The sequence below is a fragment of the Lagenorhynchus albirostris genome, chromosome 1, assembly GCF_949774975.1.
Source record: "Lagenorhynchus albirostris chromosome 1, mLagAlb1.1, whole genome shotgun sequence".
Taxonomy (NCBI): domain Eukaryota; kingdom Metazoa; phylum Chordata; class Mammalia; order Artiodactyla; family Delphinidae; genus Lagenorhynchus; species Lagenorhynchus albirostris.
Window position 1 is genome coordinate 76,011,775 of NC_083095.1, and position 18,234 is coordinate 76,030,008.

Genomic DNA, 18,234 nt, shown 5'->3' on the forward strand with positions numbered 1-18,234 from the left:
GTACATCTGAAATCAATTTTCCAGGCATATCATCAACCTAGAAGACCAAGATTTCAGGTCTGCCTGGGGAAATTCTGCAAACGTAATGGTGCAGAAAAGTTGGGACTAAAGGGTTAGCAGTAAAGAAATGAAAAAAGATATACCATGCTGAGTAATCAAAGTAAAACTGTAGTGACAGTATTAATTTCAGAAAAGTATGTTTCAGAGCCAAAATATTAGTGGGCATAAAGAAGGTCATTTTATAATGTAAGTGGGGAAATTTATCAAGAGGACATAACAATCTTAAATGTTTATGCACCTTATAACAAAACTTCAAAATACATAAAGCAAAACTGAAAAACAGCAAGGAGAAATCAACAAATTCACAATTACAGTTAGAGATTTCAATATATTCCCCTTTCAACTCTTGATAGAACAAGTAGGCAGAAAATGAGAAAGGATATAGTAGACTTGAACAACACTATCAAGGAACATGACCTAACTGACAATGATAGACCATTTGACCTAACAACAGCAGAATATAATTCTTTTCAAGTGGTCATGGAACATTCATCAAAATACACCATATTCTGGGTGGGCCATAAACAAATCTCAATAAATTCAAAAGCATTCAAGGCATACAAAGTATGTTCTCTAATCACATGTTATTAAATTAGAAATCAATAACCGAAAGATCTCTAGAAAATCCCCGAGTATTTGTTAAGTAAATTACATACCTCTAATTTTATTATGATCTTGATGGGTATAGAGGTCCTCAGCTGTAATCTAGGTCCCAGTGTACATTGGGTAACTGGAATAAAAGAAAGAAAAACTGTAAAAACTTGGTTTTCCAGTGTAGAAGAAATACAGATAATAATTACAAAAGAGTTCAGTTGAGGTAGAGAAGTCCTTTGGGGCTAATGACCAGTGTATTGTCAGGGATCTGGTGTGGAACCATTCCCTTCATTTCCAGTTTCCCAATCACCAGATTCCTCAAGGGTAGAGGAGCTAGTAACTTTGCAAACACGTTAATGGATCTACATGGGGCCAGTTATTCTCACTTCCTCACCTGCCTGCTAAGCCCTCATTAATGAACACATCGTCCTCCCCAGCTGTGACCTGATGGGCCGTCCAGAGGAAAAGGTGGCTCTGGGGTGTCTCTTCCCAGTACAGGATAAGCTATGAGTGCCTCTCAGGGAGGGGGCTGCCTCTCTCCCCTCACCACGTGGGACGTTAATGTCAGTAGCAGGCTCTGATCCCCAGACCTCAGTCTATGGACCGAATGAGTCTGGCTTTGTCTTTACTGTTTTTCTAATGAAGGCTTGTGTTCTGACCCCAGAGCAATAGCTCTGCCACCAAGTCACATGCTTTGTTGGAATTAAATGGTTTGCTTAAGGACATCTCAAGCAACCTTGAAGGAGGAAATTCGCTGGTGTTTGAGTATCACCAGGTAATACTCAGATTTCTGGGAACTGTTAACTACTGACACATATTCTGGAAGGAAGAGAATGTCCAGGACAACCATCCTACCCCACAGGCTGATCTGATTTTCCAGGACATGGAGAATTCTAGCAACTTAGAGAGGATATTTATATGTGGCTCAGGGGAAGTTACCCCATGGTTTAGTGTTTCTTAAAGTATGGTTCAGCAACCACCTGTTTCAGATTCACCAGATTTGGGGGCCTGGCTATAGACTTACTGGCTCACATTTTCTGAGGTTGGGACCTGGAATCTGCACAGAAACAAGCTTCTCCAGTGAACCTTGGGCAGGGCACCTTAATGTTTAAGAACCATTGCTTCGGATCACTGCTGCTCAGAGATACTGGCTGCTCCCTCTGACTGCCGGCTCTCCGTTGTACTCCCATTCTGCTAGCCCAAGGAGGAGGGCAAAGAAGCAGGTAGAAATAAAATCCCTTGCTTACTTCTCCCTCATCTACAGGCCCCAGGCACCTGCTCTCACTCCTAAACACTCCACTCCACAATCCGTTTCCATATGATAAGACCACTCAAATTTTCTTCCTCGTTTTCACTCACAGGTACAAACTGCAGCCAACAGAAATAGTGGTTACTCCAGCATCCTTTGAAAGACTGTCAGAGATGTCAATTTCTCCACAATCTCTTGCTTGACTAACTCTCTATATTATGAATAGTTCTGAATTTAGTGCAGGCTGGAGAAGAGAGATGAGAGAGGAAAGGGGAGAAGAATAGAAAGAGAGAGTAGATTTAAAGCAAGTAATAAATCAGAGGCTCTGATCAGCTACCCATTGTATTACCCTACCCTATTCCAACCCACTTCCCTGCCTGAGTGTTGGCCACATTCCTTCTCTTCTCTGCTTTTGTCCATTCTTTTAATCAGAGAGGTACTTGCGGACCCATTACCCACACTGAAACAGTCAACTGAGGAAGAAGATGTGAAGCTGCGTCTTAAGAAGTTCTGCTTCACTCTTAGCAACAATTCCTCAACTTCCTTGAAGTTCCTGTAAACTTTACAGGAGTTCCTGGGATCTTTACAGTCAATTCTTTGAAGTCCTTGTAATTTGCCTTGAAGCTGAGTTGGCTTTTGACACCAATAGGGCCAATGACATTTGCAACCCAAATCTAGGGCTGTCCACATTCCTGCAATAATGGGGTTTATTATAAACTAGAAACTAACTGTTGGGTTAAGAATGGCTGAATATTACATCTCAGTGACCAAATAAATCAGTTATGCTCCACGTGCTCTAAAAGAAGTTACCGAGGCTCCAATTTGGTATTCAAATTTGCCCTCGTATTTTGTGTCTTAACTTCATCAGGGCATGTTACCTCTTCGGGCATTACAATGCTTTCTTCTTGTCACCGTTCACCAGTCACAGTGTTCTATCAAGAGCCATAGTGCCTTCATTACCTACTTGACAGGTAAATTTAGTCATCCCTATGTCCAGAGTCTTCCACTGCTCTGGTAGTTTGCTGATTCTGGAAAGTCTGCCAGTGGGATAAACTAGAATCTTTTGCCTGTTCATTACAGCTCTTTCCTCTCTGGAATCCTCCCAACATCTTTCACAGCTGTATTATTCATTTACTCTCCTCGAGGCAGAAGGAGGGGGCTCAATTTTGTCCCTTTCTATCCTACCCCAATCACATCTGCTGGTTTCAAAACCTTCACAACTGAAGATCCTCACCAAAGAGCACAGGGTACTTAACTGACTCCAGAGCCCAGAGGTAATTCAGGAACAGAGCAGCCAATGCAGCAGAAGAGAGTGTGGTGCTTAGGTGATGCATCATGGCTTTGTTCATTCTCTGAATAGAAAAGGCATTTTTACAAAGCCCTAGTCCTAGGGAGGGGCTGTTCCTTCCCTGCTGGCCCAACAGCCCTTGAGAACAAGGCGATTCTACTCACTGGAAACGATGGTGACTTCGTGAACGATGGGTGGCATTTTCCCTCTGGTTGATGCTCCCGAGTGCAAGGTCTCAGCCCGCTCTCTACAGCCCTACACCAGCCCCATCTCTCCACATCCCGACACCCATCACCTTTAGAGCCCATAGCAGTGCCTGGCTTGGGCCAAGTTCTGAGAGGCAATTTTATAGCTGAGCCAATGAACCACCTTCAACTCCTCTAGAACACTCAGGATCCTCTGAAGGCCTGTGTAGTCACTCTTGCTTAGTACACGTGTCTCTGTCTATTTTGTTTGGTGGTAGGTTGCTTGCCAAATCTTGTCATTGTTTCATTTATTCATTTTATTGTTGTTTAGTTTTGTGTTAGATCTATCTCTCCAACAAGAATAATCAAAGCTAACATTCTTTCTCAATGTGCCAGGCTTTGTTCAAGTGCTTTACATGAATTAAGCCATTGAATTTTTACAACAAGCTTTTGAGATTAGTGCTATTATCCCTATTTTACTGAAAACTGAAAATCAGAGAGGTTAAGAAACATTCCCAAGTTTACACAGCTAGTTAGTAGTGAGGTCCCTGCTTGGAACCTTGGCAGTCTGACGCAGAGCCTGCGTGCCTAAACACAAAATATACTGTCTCTAGAATGTGAACTTCCTGAGGTCAGACACTCTTGAATTCCTGACTGGAAGGACACGGAGCTAAGCATATGGCAGACGGTCAATAAATACTTGGTAAGTAACTGTTTCATTATTTAGAATTTTTTAAGATCCTTAAGAGAGCAAACTGTGTATATTTCTTTTATATTTTCCGTTGCTGCTCAAGTCATGCTTCCTAACTAACCAACCAGCCCAGTAATGGAGAACTTCTCTATGACAAAGTTCTATCAACAATCTTCAGAAGGCTGTCCTTAGGGCAGAACTAAACCAGTGAGAGCCCCTGGGTGTTTCACCTCATTTCTGGTGGTCCTCTCTTTCCACGTCGCAGAGCACTGGAGAAATATGGAAAGGGCAAACCTGAGCCGAGGGATTGAGTTTGAGCTCTTGGGCCTCACCAGTGACCCCTGGCTCCAGAGGCTGCTCTTCATGGTGTTCCTGGGCATGTACACTATCACGCTGCTGCGGAATCTGATCGTGTTCATTATGATCCACGTTGAGTGCCACCTTGCACACACCCGTGTACTCCCTTCTGAAGAGCCTCTCCTTCTTGGATTTCTGCTACTCCTCCACAGTTGTCCCCTAGACCCTGGTGAACTTCTTAGCCAAGAGGAAGGTGATCTCTTATCCCGGCTGCATGGCTCAGATGTCTTTCTATGCGGGTTTTGCCACCAGTGAGTGCTATCTCGTTGCTGCCATGGCCTACGACCGCTATGCGGCTATTTGTAACCCCCTGCTCTACTCAACTGCCACGTCTCCTGAGGTCTGTGCCTCTCTGATCGTGGGCTCCTACAGTGCAGGATTCCTCAGTTCTCTAATCCACATGAGCTGTATCTTTAGTCTGAAATTCTGTGGTGCTCACGTGGTCACTCACTTCTTCTGTGATGGACCGCCCATCCTGTCTCCGTCACGTGTGGACACTTCGCTGTGTGAAATCCTGCTCTTCATTTTTGCCGGTTTCAACCTTGTGAGCTGTACCCTCACCATCTTGGTCTCCTACCTCTTCATTCTCATCACCATCCTGAGAAGGAACTCAGCCCAGGGCAGGTTCAAGGCCGTTTCCACCTGTGCTTCCCACTTCGCTGCTGTGTGCCTCTTCTATGGCACAACACTTCATGTACCTGCGCCCCAGGTCCAGCCACTCCTTGACCCAAGACCGCATGGTTGCTGTGATCTACACAGTGGTGATCCCAATGCTGAACCCCCTTATCTACTCTCTGAGAAACAAGGATGTGAAAGAAGCTTTAAGAAAGGTTTGGGGAAGGAAACTAATGGAATGATCTTCTCAGTTCATCACCATATATCTTTAGAAAACTGAGGGTACTTGATGTGGTGCCAGCCTGAGTACAATCCCATGCTCACCCCTATTTATAGGGGCCACTCTCTGGTCTGCAGGTGCTTCTGCATCTACCTGCCACAGAAAGAATTGATGGTGTCATAGAGACTAAAAAGAAGCAAGGAGTGTCAGCTTGTTGCATAATTGGACCCACTGGCAATATTTAGTCATGCCTTTGTTCAGATGCTTCATTCATATTTCCATGTTTGTGAATATTTTAGTTTATTTTTACAAACTGACATTTACATTCTTCATAATGAAATTCTTCCCTTGACTAACTTGAAGACGTTCACTTCTTGGGGAAATTCTCCCCATTCTTTACAATCTCTTCTTTGTAAAGGCTGACTCCTTGACTTAAATTTTTTTTGATTGACTAATTATTTGAATGATACTGTAACAACAATTTCAAAAGCCCAGATGACATTCTATTGTCTTTACTGACTTTTTTTCCTGGCCAAATAGCTACTTAGTCACTTCCAAACTGGATAAACTTGAGCAAGTTACTTAGCTTTTCTGAGCCACAGATATCTCATCTTTTAATTGGTATGAGTTTTAAACTAAGCATTCAATTAGATATTGCAGGTAAATCATTCAGCACAAGATAGGCATTTGTGGACTTCCCTGGTGGTCCAGCAGTTAAGACTCTGCACTTCCACTGCAGGGGGAACGGGTTTGGTCCCTGGTCGGGGAACTAAGATCCTGCATGCCACACCCCCCATCTTTTCCTTTCTATCAGCCCCTAAGTTCTCACAAAGTGAGAGAGAGGAGTACATGTTCTGCCATTCACAAAGGTTTGTCGTCCCTGCTTGGTTCTTGGTAGTTTATAAGTTGTGATTGAATCAAATTAAATCTTTTTAAATAAGAAGAATCACATAGAGGGAGCTCAATCAAACATAATATTCCTGGGCTCTCTGTGCTCATTGACACACTTGAGGAAAATAAATCAGGCACGCTTGGCTAGTCCCCCGACAAGGGGAGACTGCCTCGGGCCGGTGCTTCCATGACTGGGTCAGCAAGGTCTGCCTAACTCTGGAGTTTAGTTTCCAAAGTCCATTTCCCACAGATGCAATCCATGAACTCTAATCTAGCCTTTAATGGTAATATGATTGATATTTTTCTCCCTGATTACATCTTATGCTTTTTCTACATTGTTCAGAATCACCAGGGAAAGAATGGTGCTATATATATTGACACACCCACACAAAGATCCTGACACTGAACTTGTTTCTGAATTTTAATGGAAATTTCACCTTTTATTGTAGAGTTTACTGTTAGCCTTCAATAATGAATGTTGATCATATTTAAGTATAGTGACTTTTTTTTAGTGCTAATTAGAGATTTTCTTAGTGGCAGTGTAGTCTAGCTGATAAGGATGTGGGCTCTACAGAAACACAACCTTTCTTCAAATCCTGGCTCCATCATTTCCTGTATGTGGGACATTATTTAACCTCTCTGAGTTCAAGTTTTCTCTTCTGTAAAATAGCAATAATAATGATTGTAGCAATACAGTTGTTAGGAAAATTAAGTACATTAATGCAAACAAAGCACTTAGAACCGATGCCTGGCACATAGCAAGCACTTAAACATTAGCTGTTATTATTAGAAACGGCTGCTGACAATGCCTTATATCACTCGATATAATCATGTGATCTTCCTCCTTTATTTTGTTCCCATGGTGAATTGAAGACATAGGTTTTCTAATGTTAAACTATTACTGTTTCCTGGAGTCCTACTTAGTCATGAAATGATTTTCTTTTAATAGACTGTTGGATTGGATTTGCAAAGATTTTATTTAGACTATTTGCATCTGCATTCAAAGATAAAGTTCATCTATTATCTTTTCATATTATCTTTATTATGTTTTAATATTAAGTGTAAGCTAGTCTTATAAAATGTATTTTAAGTTCTTCTTTTCCTATAGTGTGGAATAATTTAAATAAGATAGGAATATCTGTTCTTTAAAAATGATATATGCTCTGCTATAAAACCATCTGAGACTGGTGTGTTTTTAAAAGGTAGATCTTTAATTACTCTTCTAATTTTTTATATGATTATTGGTTTCACTTTAGGTTTTTCCCCTGCTTATTAAGTCAGTTTCATCATTTGTATTTTGCTCAAAAATTGTTTCCTTCTTCTATGTTTTCAAATTTATTGCCATGAGTTGCACATAACATTCTCTTATAAATTTTGTATTTGTTCTTTAGGTCAGTAACATCTGCACTTACTCTTCTAAGTCTCTCCAGAGAGTTTGTTCCATTTTTTAGGACAATCCAAAAAAAGATCCTCTACCACAAAATAAGAAAAATGGATTAAGTGGTCTGTAAGGATCTTCTGGACTCTAATAGTCTATGAGATAAACATCCTCTACCACAAAATAAGAGAAATGGATTAAGTGGTCTGTAAGGATCTTCTGGACTCTAATAGTCTATGAGATAAACATTTGAAGAAAGACAATGTTGAGGAAGGATTAAACACGTATACTGCCTAGATTCCAATCCCAGATCTGTCACTCACTAGCAATGTAAACTTGGGGAATTTCTCTTACCTCTCTCTGCTAAGTTTTTCTCATTTGGGAAATAGAAGTAACAATAAAGGCTATCTCATGTATAAAACTGTTGTGAAAATTAAATGACATAATACTTATACTTGTGGAATTTAAATGATGTAATATCTAAAACATTGTCTGACACATAGTAAACCTTTCCTAAGTCTGTATTAGCTACTTTTATTTCTTTTGTGTGTTTCTATGGTTATATTGCCTTATACATTCTTCATATATTTGTTTTATTTTCCTTAATAATCCTTAACAGAAGATTTTATCAACCTTTTAAAACATTCTGTTTTCTGGTTTTTCTTCTTATTTCTACAATGTATCAGCTTCCCATTTTATTAATGTCAGGTTTTTCTTTATTAATTCCTTCTTTCTGTTTTATTTTCATTTATTTTGTTTGTTTTTGTCATGTTATCATTATTAAATACTGAAACTCCACAAAAGAATATTTTAAACATATTCATGTCTATCTACCATACAGTGATTAAAAATAAAATACAGGGCTTTCCTGGTGGCACAGTGGTTGAGAGTCCGCCTGACGATGCAGGGGACGCGGGTTTGTGCCCTGGTCCAGGAAGATCCCACATGCCGCGGAGCGGCTGGGCCCGTGAGCCATGGCCGCTGAGCCTGCGCGTCTGGAGCCTGTGCTCCGCAACGGGAGAGGCCACAACAGTGAGAGGCCCGCGTACCAAAAAAAAATAATAAAATAAAATAAAATAAAATGCAATCACTCACAATCCAGCTAAAGAGACAATATTACTGATTCACTAAGAACTATTCTTGTTTATCTTCTAGTGAAACCACTAGGTGGCATTTCGGAGGGCTCTGGTCCTTTATGTCTCTGCACAGAAAGAATTCAAAGCAAAGTGATAGATAAGAAGTGATTTATTAGAATAGGACGCTTGTGAAGCTTACAAGCAGGCAGGTGAGCATTGCGCTGCCCTGAGTACTTAGTGGGTTACATTTTTATAATCAAAGGAAAAGTGGGGAGGGGGAAAATACCACCTTCTTCCTCATTCGTGAGTAGATGTCACACTTCCATCATCATCTCCTCCAGGTTGGGCAGGGGAGATTTCCTGTCCCTACATGGTCAAGCCAGGACTGTCATGGCATTATGGAAAAATTATTTCAGGTCTCAGTACAGTAAGGGTCTTTCACTTTGAAATGTCACCTTTCCGTAAATTATTGTTTTCTATGTGTGCAGAGAGCATGTCCTAGGAGTCATTAACTTACCGAGCTCACTGGGCAGGATGTGGGTCTCATGCCACCATTGTTTTATAATTTGGGGGCATGTCTCATGCTTCTGTTGCATGGTTTTGTTGCTAAGCAAGCCTGCTTGATTTTGTGGTTAAGCAAACCTGCTTTCTTGAGTGATCATTAACTTACACGGGAGAGCCATACTTTTTCTTTATTTACAATTCCCTAGAGGGATTAACTATTTAATCACCTACTTTGTCCCTTAACTCTGTGCCTATCACTAGGGGGTGCTTATTCATAAGTTACATCTTTTTATTTTTAGTTTTTTGTATGCTGAAAACTAATCTTTTGTTGGTTAAATGTGTGGCAAGTACCTTCACCTAGTTATGTCTTCTAAATATGTTATTTATTTTTACTTTCTTTATGATGTGTTGATTAATAGAAGGTCTTAATTTTAATATGAGCAGATTTAGCAATACTTTCTTTTCTGGTTTGAATTTTTTTAATGTGTATCTTAAGAATCTTTCCCAAATGTAAAATCATAAAGATATTCTCTATGTTTTCTTCTAAATGTTTTTAAAAGTTTTGCCTTCACATTTGTTTTGCTGTTAGGTTGGGATTAAATTTCTTTTTTTTCAAAATCAATACCCAATTGTCCCAGACCATTTCTTGCATAGGCACTCAATACCTCATGGATCTGCAATGCCAGTTCTGTCTAAATCAAATTCCACATATGCATGAGTCCTTTTCTTGGTTCTCTATTCTGTTTTATTGGTCCATTTGTATTTCTCTGCACTGATACCACACTGTCTTAATTACTTTATCTTTACAATAAATCTGTATCTTGTGAGCACATATTCATTCCTCCTCCCTCCATTTTCTATATTTTCTTTTTGTCTTTATCTTTCAACAGGTTTATTATGATGTGTCTGTTTTTGAATCTCTTTGCATTTATCCTAGTTGGAATTCATTAAGTTTCTTGGGTGTGTAGATTAGTATTTTCATCAAATTCGAGAATGTTTAATCCATTATTTCGTTGTATATTTTTTCTTCTCCATTCTCTCACTCCTCTTCTGTTTGTACTCCAAGTGTGCATATGCTGGTGCCCTTAAGTATGCCTCACATTTTCTGAGTCTCTGTTTATTTTTCTTTATTTTTTTTCTCTCTGTTCTTTGGATTACAAAATCTCTATCAATCTGTCTTCAAATCACTGATTCTTCTGCTAATTTAAAGATACCATTGGGCTTCTCTAGTAAATTTTTCAGTTTGGTTATTTTACTTTCAACTTCAGAATTTCCATTTGGTTCTTTTTTGTAATTTCTATCTATTTATATCCTCTACTTGATGAGAAATTGTCATCATATAACCCTTAACTTCTTTAATCATGACTTTCTTTGGTTCTTTGAATATATCTATAATAGCTGCTGCTAAGTCTTTGGTTGTTAAGCCCATTTTCTGGGCCTGCTCATAGGCAGTTTCTGTTGCCTCCCCCTCCCCAATCCCACCCTCGGCCCCCCACGTATGAGTCACAATTTCCTTTTCTTTATATTTCTCATAATTTTGTTGTTGTTGCTGAAAACTGGATGTTTGAGATGATAAAGCAATTCTGGATACTAATGTCATCCTCCCCATCCAAGGCTTGTTGTTGTTTGTTTAGTGACTTGGCTGGATTATTTTGAGGATGTCTATTTCCTCCACAGCATATAGCCTCTGATGTCACACCCTGAAGAGCGCAGGCTTAGGAATACAGATAATCATCTTGGGTGTTTTTAGCAGGGCTCTTTTTGACTGTTTCCCTGATCTCTCTGTTCAGCTGTCTGCCTCTATATCATACCCAGCTCATAGGATTACACTAATTGGTGGCTGATTGCTTTATTGTTTTTGACAATGCCCTAGGGCATAAATTCTTCCAGTCAACTAAATTCAGGCCTCTTCCTACAGGTGGTTTTGAGGCCAGTCTCTGGGTTTGTTCTGAGGACTCTTTATAGCTGTCTCTTTCCGTGATTCTGGTAAACTAGCTGGCCTACAGTTTACTTTGTTCCTTTCATGGAGCTTCCAGCCACCTCTTAATGGCTTACAATTTAAATCTCCATTGTTTTTGACCCTCAGCCTTGAAATTCCTCACATTATTTTTGATGCTATTGTGAATGGGATCACTTTCTTTTTCACATAATTCATTGTTAGTGTATGGAAATGCTACTTATTTTTGCATGTTAATTTTGCATCCTGGGTTTCCCTGGTGGCGCAGTGGTTAAGAATCCGCCTGTCAATGCAGGGGACACGGGTTGAAGCCCTGGTCTGGGAAGATCCCACATGCTGCAGAGCAACTAAGCCTGTGTGCCACAACTACTGAGCCCGTGTGCCGCAACTACCAAAGCCCGTGTGCCTAGAGCCTGTGCTCCGCAACAAGAGAAGCCACCGCAACGAGAAGCCCACACACCGCAACGAAGAGCAGCCCCGGCTTGCCACAACTAGAGAAAGCCCATGCGCAGCAACAAAGACCCAAAGCAGCCAAAAATAAATAAAAATAAAATAAATTTATAAAAAAAATTTTTTGCATCCTGCACCTTTACTGAATTTATTGATTAGATCTAACAGTTTTGTTTTGTTTTTTTTTTTGGTGGAGTCCTTAGGATTTTCTATATATAAAATCATGTCATCTGCAAATAGGGACAATTTTACTTCTTGCTTTCTAGTTCTGATACTTTTTATTTCTTTCTCTTGCTTGATTGCTCTGGCCAGGACTTCCAGTACTATGTTGAATAGGAGTGGTAAGAGTGGGCACACCCTTGTCTTGTTCCTGACCTAAGAGGAAAAGTTTTCAACATTTCACCATTGAATATGATGTTAGCTGTGGACCTGCCATATATTGCCACCATGCTCTTTTTTCAATTAAAGTCAGTTCACTTGGGGAGAGTGCCACAGCCCTTAAGAACCACCCCTGCCACTGAGAAAAATCTCAGCCACTGCTTCAGGACTTGGGTGGAGATAGTTGCCTGCTTTTCTTGGAATGATTCCCCTGCTTTATTAGCAGGCCACAGGGTAGAGCAGTAATCTCTGGTCTTCTTGACTTGCCTCTCTTGCTGTGGAACTCCACCATAACACTACCCTATGAACACACTGGGTGAGGCTAATTGGGGTCCCAGTATTCTCATCCTGCCATGCCTCAGGTAGAGCCTCTGCTCAATGAGTGGGAACCAGGTGTAAGAAGGGAGACTTTGATATCTTGGCACACTTATCTCAAATTTAACCTCTGCAACATGGAATTTGGAGAGATGAGAAATGCTAGCGGCATGTCCCTCCCAGTGAGATACGATAGCCATTGGCTGGGATCTGGGGGAAGATGGTACCTGTCTTACTGGCCAAACCTGCTTGGAATGGACAAAACCTGCTTGGTGTGGAGAAAAGGGAACCCTCTTGCACTGTTGGTGGGAATGTAAATTGATACAGCCACTATGGAGAACAGTATGGAGGTTCCTTAAAAACCTAAAAATAGAATAACTATATGACCCAGCAATCCCACTACTGGGCATTTACCCAGAGAAAACTGTAGTTCAAAAAGACACGTGCATAACACTGATGAACACAGACACAAAAATCCTCAACAAAATACTAGCAAACAGAATCCAACAGCACATTAAAAGGATCATACACCATGATCAAGTGGGGTTTATCCCAGGAATGCAAGGATTCTTCAATATACACAAATCAATCAATGTGATAAACCATATTAACAAATTGAAGGAGAAAAACCATATGATCATCTCAAGAGATGCAGAAAAAGCTTTTGACAAAATTCAACACCTATTTATGATAAAAACCCTCCAGAAAGTAGGCATAGAGGGAACTAACCTCAGCATAATAAAGGCCATATATGACAAACCCACAGCCAACATCGTCCTCAATGGTGAAAAACTGAAACCATTTCCACTAAGATCAGGAACAAGACAAGGTTGCCCACTCTCACTGCTGTTATTCAACATTGTATTGGAAGTTTTAGCCACAGCAGTCAGAGAAGAAAAAGAAATAAAAGAAATCCAAATTGGAAAAGAAGACATGATACTATACATAGAGAATCCTAAAGCCTCTACCAGAAAACTACTAGAGCTAATCAATGAATTTGGTAAAGTAGCAGGTTACAAAATTAATGCACAGAAATCTCTTGCATTCTGATACACTAATGATGAAAAATCTGAAAGAGAAATTATGGAAACACTCTCATTTACCACTGCAACAAAAAGAATAAAATACCTAGGAATAAACCTACCTTAGGAGACAAAAGACCTGTATGCAGAAAACTATAAGACACTGATGAAAAAAATTAAAGATGATACAAACAGATGGAGAGATATACCATGTTCTTGGATTGGAAGAATCAACATTGTGAAAATGACTCTACTACCTAAAGCAATCTCTACAAATTCAATGCAATCCCTATCAAACTACCACTGGCATTTTTCACAGAACCAGAACAAAAAATTTCACAATTTGTATGGAAACATAAAAGACCCCGAATAGCCAAAGCAATCTTGAGAAAGAAAAATGGAGCTGGAGGAATCAGGCTCCCTGACTTCAGACCATACTACAAAGCTACAGTAATCAAGACAGTCTGGTACTGGCACAAAAACAGAAATATAGATCAATGGTACAGGATAGAATGCCCAGAGATAAACCCACACACATATGGTCACCTAATTTACTACAAAGGAGGCAAGAACATACAATGGAGAAAAGACAGCCTCTTCAGTAAGTGGTGCTGGGAAAACTGGACAGCTACATGTAAAAGAATGAAATTAGAACACTACCTAACACCATACACAAAAATAAACTCAAAATGGATTAAAGACCTAAATGTAAGGCCAGACACTATCAAACTCTTAGAGGAAAACATAGGCAGAACACTCTATGTTCACATAAATCACAGCAAGATCCTTTTTGATCCACCTCCTAGAGAAATGGAAATAAACACAAAAATAAACAAATGGGACCTAATGAAACTTAAAAGCTTTTGCACAGCAAAGGAAACCATAAACAAGACGAAAAGACAACCCTCAGAATGGGAGAAAATATTTGCAAATGAAGCAACTGACAAAGGATTAATCTCCAAAATTTACAAGCAGCTCAATATCAAAAAAACAAACAACCCAATCCAAAAATGGGCAGAAGAGCTAAATAGACATTTTCCCAAAGAAGATATACAGATTATCAACAAACACATGAAAGAATGTTCAACATCATTAATCATTAGAGAAATGCAAATCAAAACTACAATGATGTATCACCTCACACCAGTCAGAATGGCCATCATCAAAAAATCTAGAAACAATAAATGCTGGAGAGGGTGTAGAGAAGAGGGAACCCTCTTGCACTGTTGGTGGGAATGTAAATTGATACAGCCACTATGGAGAACAGTATGGAGGTTCCTTAAAAAACTAAAAATAGAACTACCATATGACCCAGCAATCCCACTACTGGGCATATACCCTGAGAGAACCATAATTCAAAAAGAGACATGTACCACAATGTTCATTGCAACACTATTTACAATCGCCAGGACATGGAAGCAACCTACGTGTCCATCAACAGATGAATGGGTAAAGAAGATGTGGCACATATATACAATGGAATATTATTCAGCCATAAAAAGAAGCGAAACTGAGTTACTTGTAGTGAGGTGGACGGACCTAGAGTCTGTCATACAGAGTGAAGTAAGTCAGAAAGAGAAAAACAAATACCGTATGCTAACACATAAATATGGAATCTAAAAAAAACAGAAGAAATGGTTATGAAGAACCTAGGGTCAGGACGGGAATAAAGACGCAGACCTACTAGAGAACGGACTTGAGGACATGGGGAGGGGGAAGGGGAAGCTGGGACAAAGTGAGAGAGTGGCATGGACCTATATATACTACCAAATGTAAAAGAGATAGCTAGTGGGAAGCAGCTGCATAGCACAGGGAGATCAGCTCGGTGCTTTGTGACCACCTAGAGGGGTGGGATAGGGAGTGTGGGAGGGAGGGAGACACAAGAGGGAAGAGATATGGGGATATATGTATATGTATAGCTGATTCACTTTGTTATAATGCAGAAACTAACACACCATTGTAAAGCAATTATACTCCAGTAAAGATGTTTAAAAAAATGTATTACAAGAAAAATAAGTCTGTTTAAGTAGGTTTTATAGGCACATGATTAAAAGCATTAAAAATGTATTACAAGAAAAATAAGTCAGGTTCTGTGTTAGTTATCTAACACTGTGTTAATGAATTACCGTGAACTTAGAAGCTTAAAACAACACACATTTATTATATCATTTTCTGTGTGTCAGGAATATGAGCATGGCTCACCTGAGTCCTGGGTGTGCCTCATCTGAGGCTCCTCTGGGAAAGGATACCAAGCTAACGTCACTGTTGCAGGATTTGTTCCTTGTGCTTGTGGGTTACCAGCCAGAGGTATCCTCAGTTCCTTGGCATATGACCTCTCTGAATGGCTGTTTACTTCATAAAATCCAAGAAGTGTGAGGTTCAGTAGAGTCTGCTAGCAAGATGGAAATTACAGTCCTATTTAACATAATCACAGAAGTGACATCCATCGCTTTTGTTGTATTCTATTGTCTTGAAACAAGTTGCAGATCCTGTCCACACTCGAAGGGGAACGGATTACACATGGGCATGAATGTTAGGAGGCAGAGATGATTTGGGACCATTTTAGAACCTGTCAGTCACTGCCTCCCACTCCAGATCCCCAGTCCCTATCTTCAGGGGGCAGCTCCTGTTACCTATTCCTTGGAACTCATCCAGATATTCTATGCATGTGTGAAGTCACCCCCGCCCCCTCCAAAAAACAATCAAAAATTATAATGTTGTATTCGCAGTGCTCAGCACCCAGATTTTTTCATTTAACAATGTATGTCTTGAAATCTAGTTCATATTAGTACCTACAGATCTGCTTCGTTCTTTTTTATAACTGCATACTCTTCCATTGTTTGGATATCCTATCATTTATTTAACCAATTCCCTCTTTCATGGATATTTAGGTAGTTTCAAATGTTTTACTAGTACAAACAATGCTGGAGGATACATATTCCTGACCACATAGTATATGCATTTAATATTTTGAGTTATTGCTAAACGGCCTTCCTGAAGAGTTGAACCAATTTACACACCTATCAGCGATGAATTACAGCACCTATTTTCATTCACAGTTTATGTTCTAGAAATACTGATCTATTTTGTATTTTCCCATGCTTTCTCAAGCCTTTTTTCTTTGCCTCACGCTGTACTTTTTCTTTGTTTGTAACATTTTCCTTCTGTTCGCTTTCTTTGAAAACTCCTACACATTCTTCAAGTTCTCTGCTCGCATGTTACCTTTCCATGAAACAGCACTTTGCCAAGGATCCTATATACTTAATGACCTTGTGCATGGCTCTATTAAGGTATGCAATTATCTTTATTTACAATATTATAATTATAATAGATAATTCCTCTCCTCCTCCACTAGAGGGCAGGGACAATTCCTTTTTTTGTTTTTTCCCCTAGTACACAGCACCACACCTAGCTTACAATAACCACCCAAGTATTCGTTGAGTTAATTAAGATGAACGTGAATCCACAATGTATTCCAGATCCTTTCCCAGGGATTATTGCATCGATGACACTAAATCAGCCTCCTTTAAGTTGTACAATTTGGGGGTTAAAAATATCTCTGGGCCAACCCCTCCTTTCAATAACAATGCAATAACCTCCTCCAATAACTACAGGAACTTGTAAAGAACCAGAGAACACCAGCAACTGGCAAATAAGCTCAGGTCACTGGCTTTTTCCTCTAAAATCAACCGTGGAGAAAATGTAAAGTAAGAGGGAAGCACAGAATCCAGGAATGAACCACCATAATCACTACCTCTGTGAGAAACCCTTAGGGAAACTAAAAAGTCTGTCTTGAATTAGAGTGTGTGGGAAGCGGGGAAAGAAGATGCGTACTGAGGAGAGAAAGAGAGACTGGGGGCTACACTATGGTGGAGGGTAGCAGTGAGAAGGTAGGTGAAGAAAAGCTTCTTAAAGTTCTGCTCTTTCCTTCTGCAGAGTTGCTTTGAGACAGACAGTCACTGCCTGCCCCTTCATGGTAAAACTAGTGGCAGCATCCTAGACCACTGGGGATGGTATCCATGGGGGTTGTTTCCATGCACGGCATGTCATGATTTTATCTGCTGTGTTCTCTTATCCACCCTACCAATGCTGCATACCAGTTTACCTCCAAATTCCCTGCCCGTATTCCTTCAAATTATTTCTTTTTCTGCTTAAATCAGTGGTTAGTTTCTGTTTCTTGTAACTATTAATCCTGACCATCAGTGGAAACAAGCCTGGAGGAAGGGAAAGGGTTAGAGGTTATTATAATAAACCAGATGAAAAATAAATAAATAAATAAACCAGATGAGAGGCAATGATGGTGTGGGCAAGAATGTTGGCGGTATAAGAGGTTATTGGATTGGAGATATATTTTGGACATTAAGTAGACCAGACTTTCTAAAGGATTGGATGAGGAAGGGGAGGAAAATAAAGTAATCAGGGATGACTCTGAGGTTTTTGTCCAGCGGAACTGTGTGAATGGTAGTGCCATTAATTGAAATGGGAAAGATTGAGGGAGAAGAGAAGATTTTTTTTAAAGGTAGGAATTAGAAGTCCTGTTCTGGTCATGTTATACTTGAGATCCCTATTAGGCATCCAAGTGGAGATAATATATGAGTCTAGGATTCAGGACAGAGTCATGTCTGGAGATAATAAACTGATGGGATCAGCAGCATATAGAGAGTATTTAAAGTCATGGGACTGAATGAGATCATTAGGGAAACAGAGTAGATAAAGAAGAGGACCAAGAAATGAAGCCTGAGGCAACTGATCTTTAGAGATTGGGAAGAGAAGGAGGATCCAGTAAAGGAAATTAAGAAGCAGCCAATGAAGTACAAAGAAACTAGGAGAATGTGGAGTCTCTGATGTCAGATGAAAGCATTGTTTCAAAACTAAGGAGGGGTTAGTGTGTCCCATGTTGCTGAGAGTTCAATAAGATGAGAACAGAAAATTTAATATGAAATTTGAAAATATGGAAGTAACTGGTGAACTTGGCAAAAGCATTTTCAGTACAGTCGTGCAGAG

The 18,234-nt window shown here is 39.9% G+C and overlaps 1 protein-coding gene across 1 annotated transcript; it reads left to right on the plus strand.

Annotated features, from left to right (window-relative positions):
* Positions 1-4,265: 4,265 nt before the first annotated feature.
* LOC132530798 (olfactory receptor 5AU1) lies at positions 4,266-5,281 on the plus strand. The gene is given in 3 exon segments (XM_060168229.1): positions 4,266-4,499; positions 4,501-5,111; positions 5,113-5,281. Coding segments are annotated over 3 exon segments (933 nt in total). The 5' UTR covers positions 4,266-4,346.
* The last annotated feature ends 12,953 nt before the right edge of the window (positions 5,282-18,234 follow it).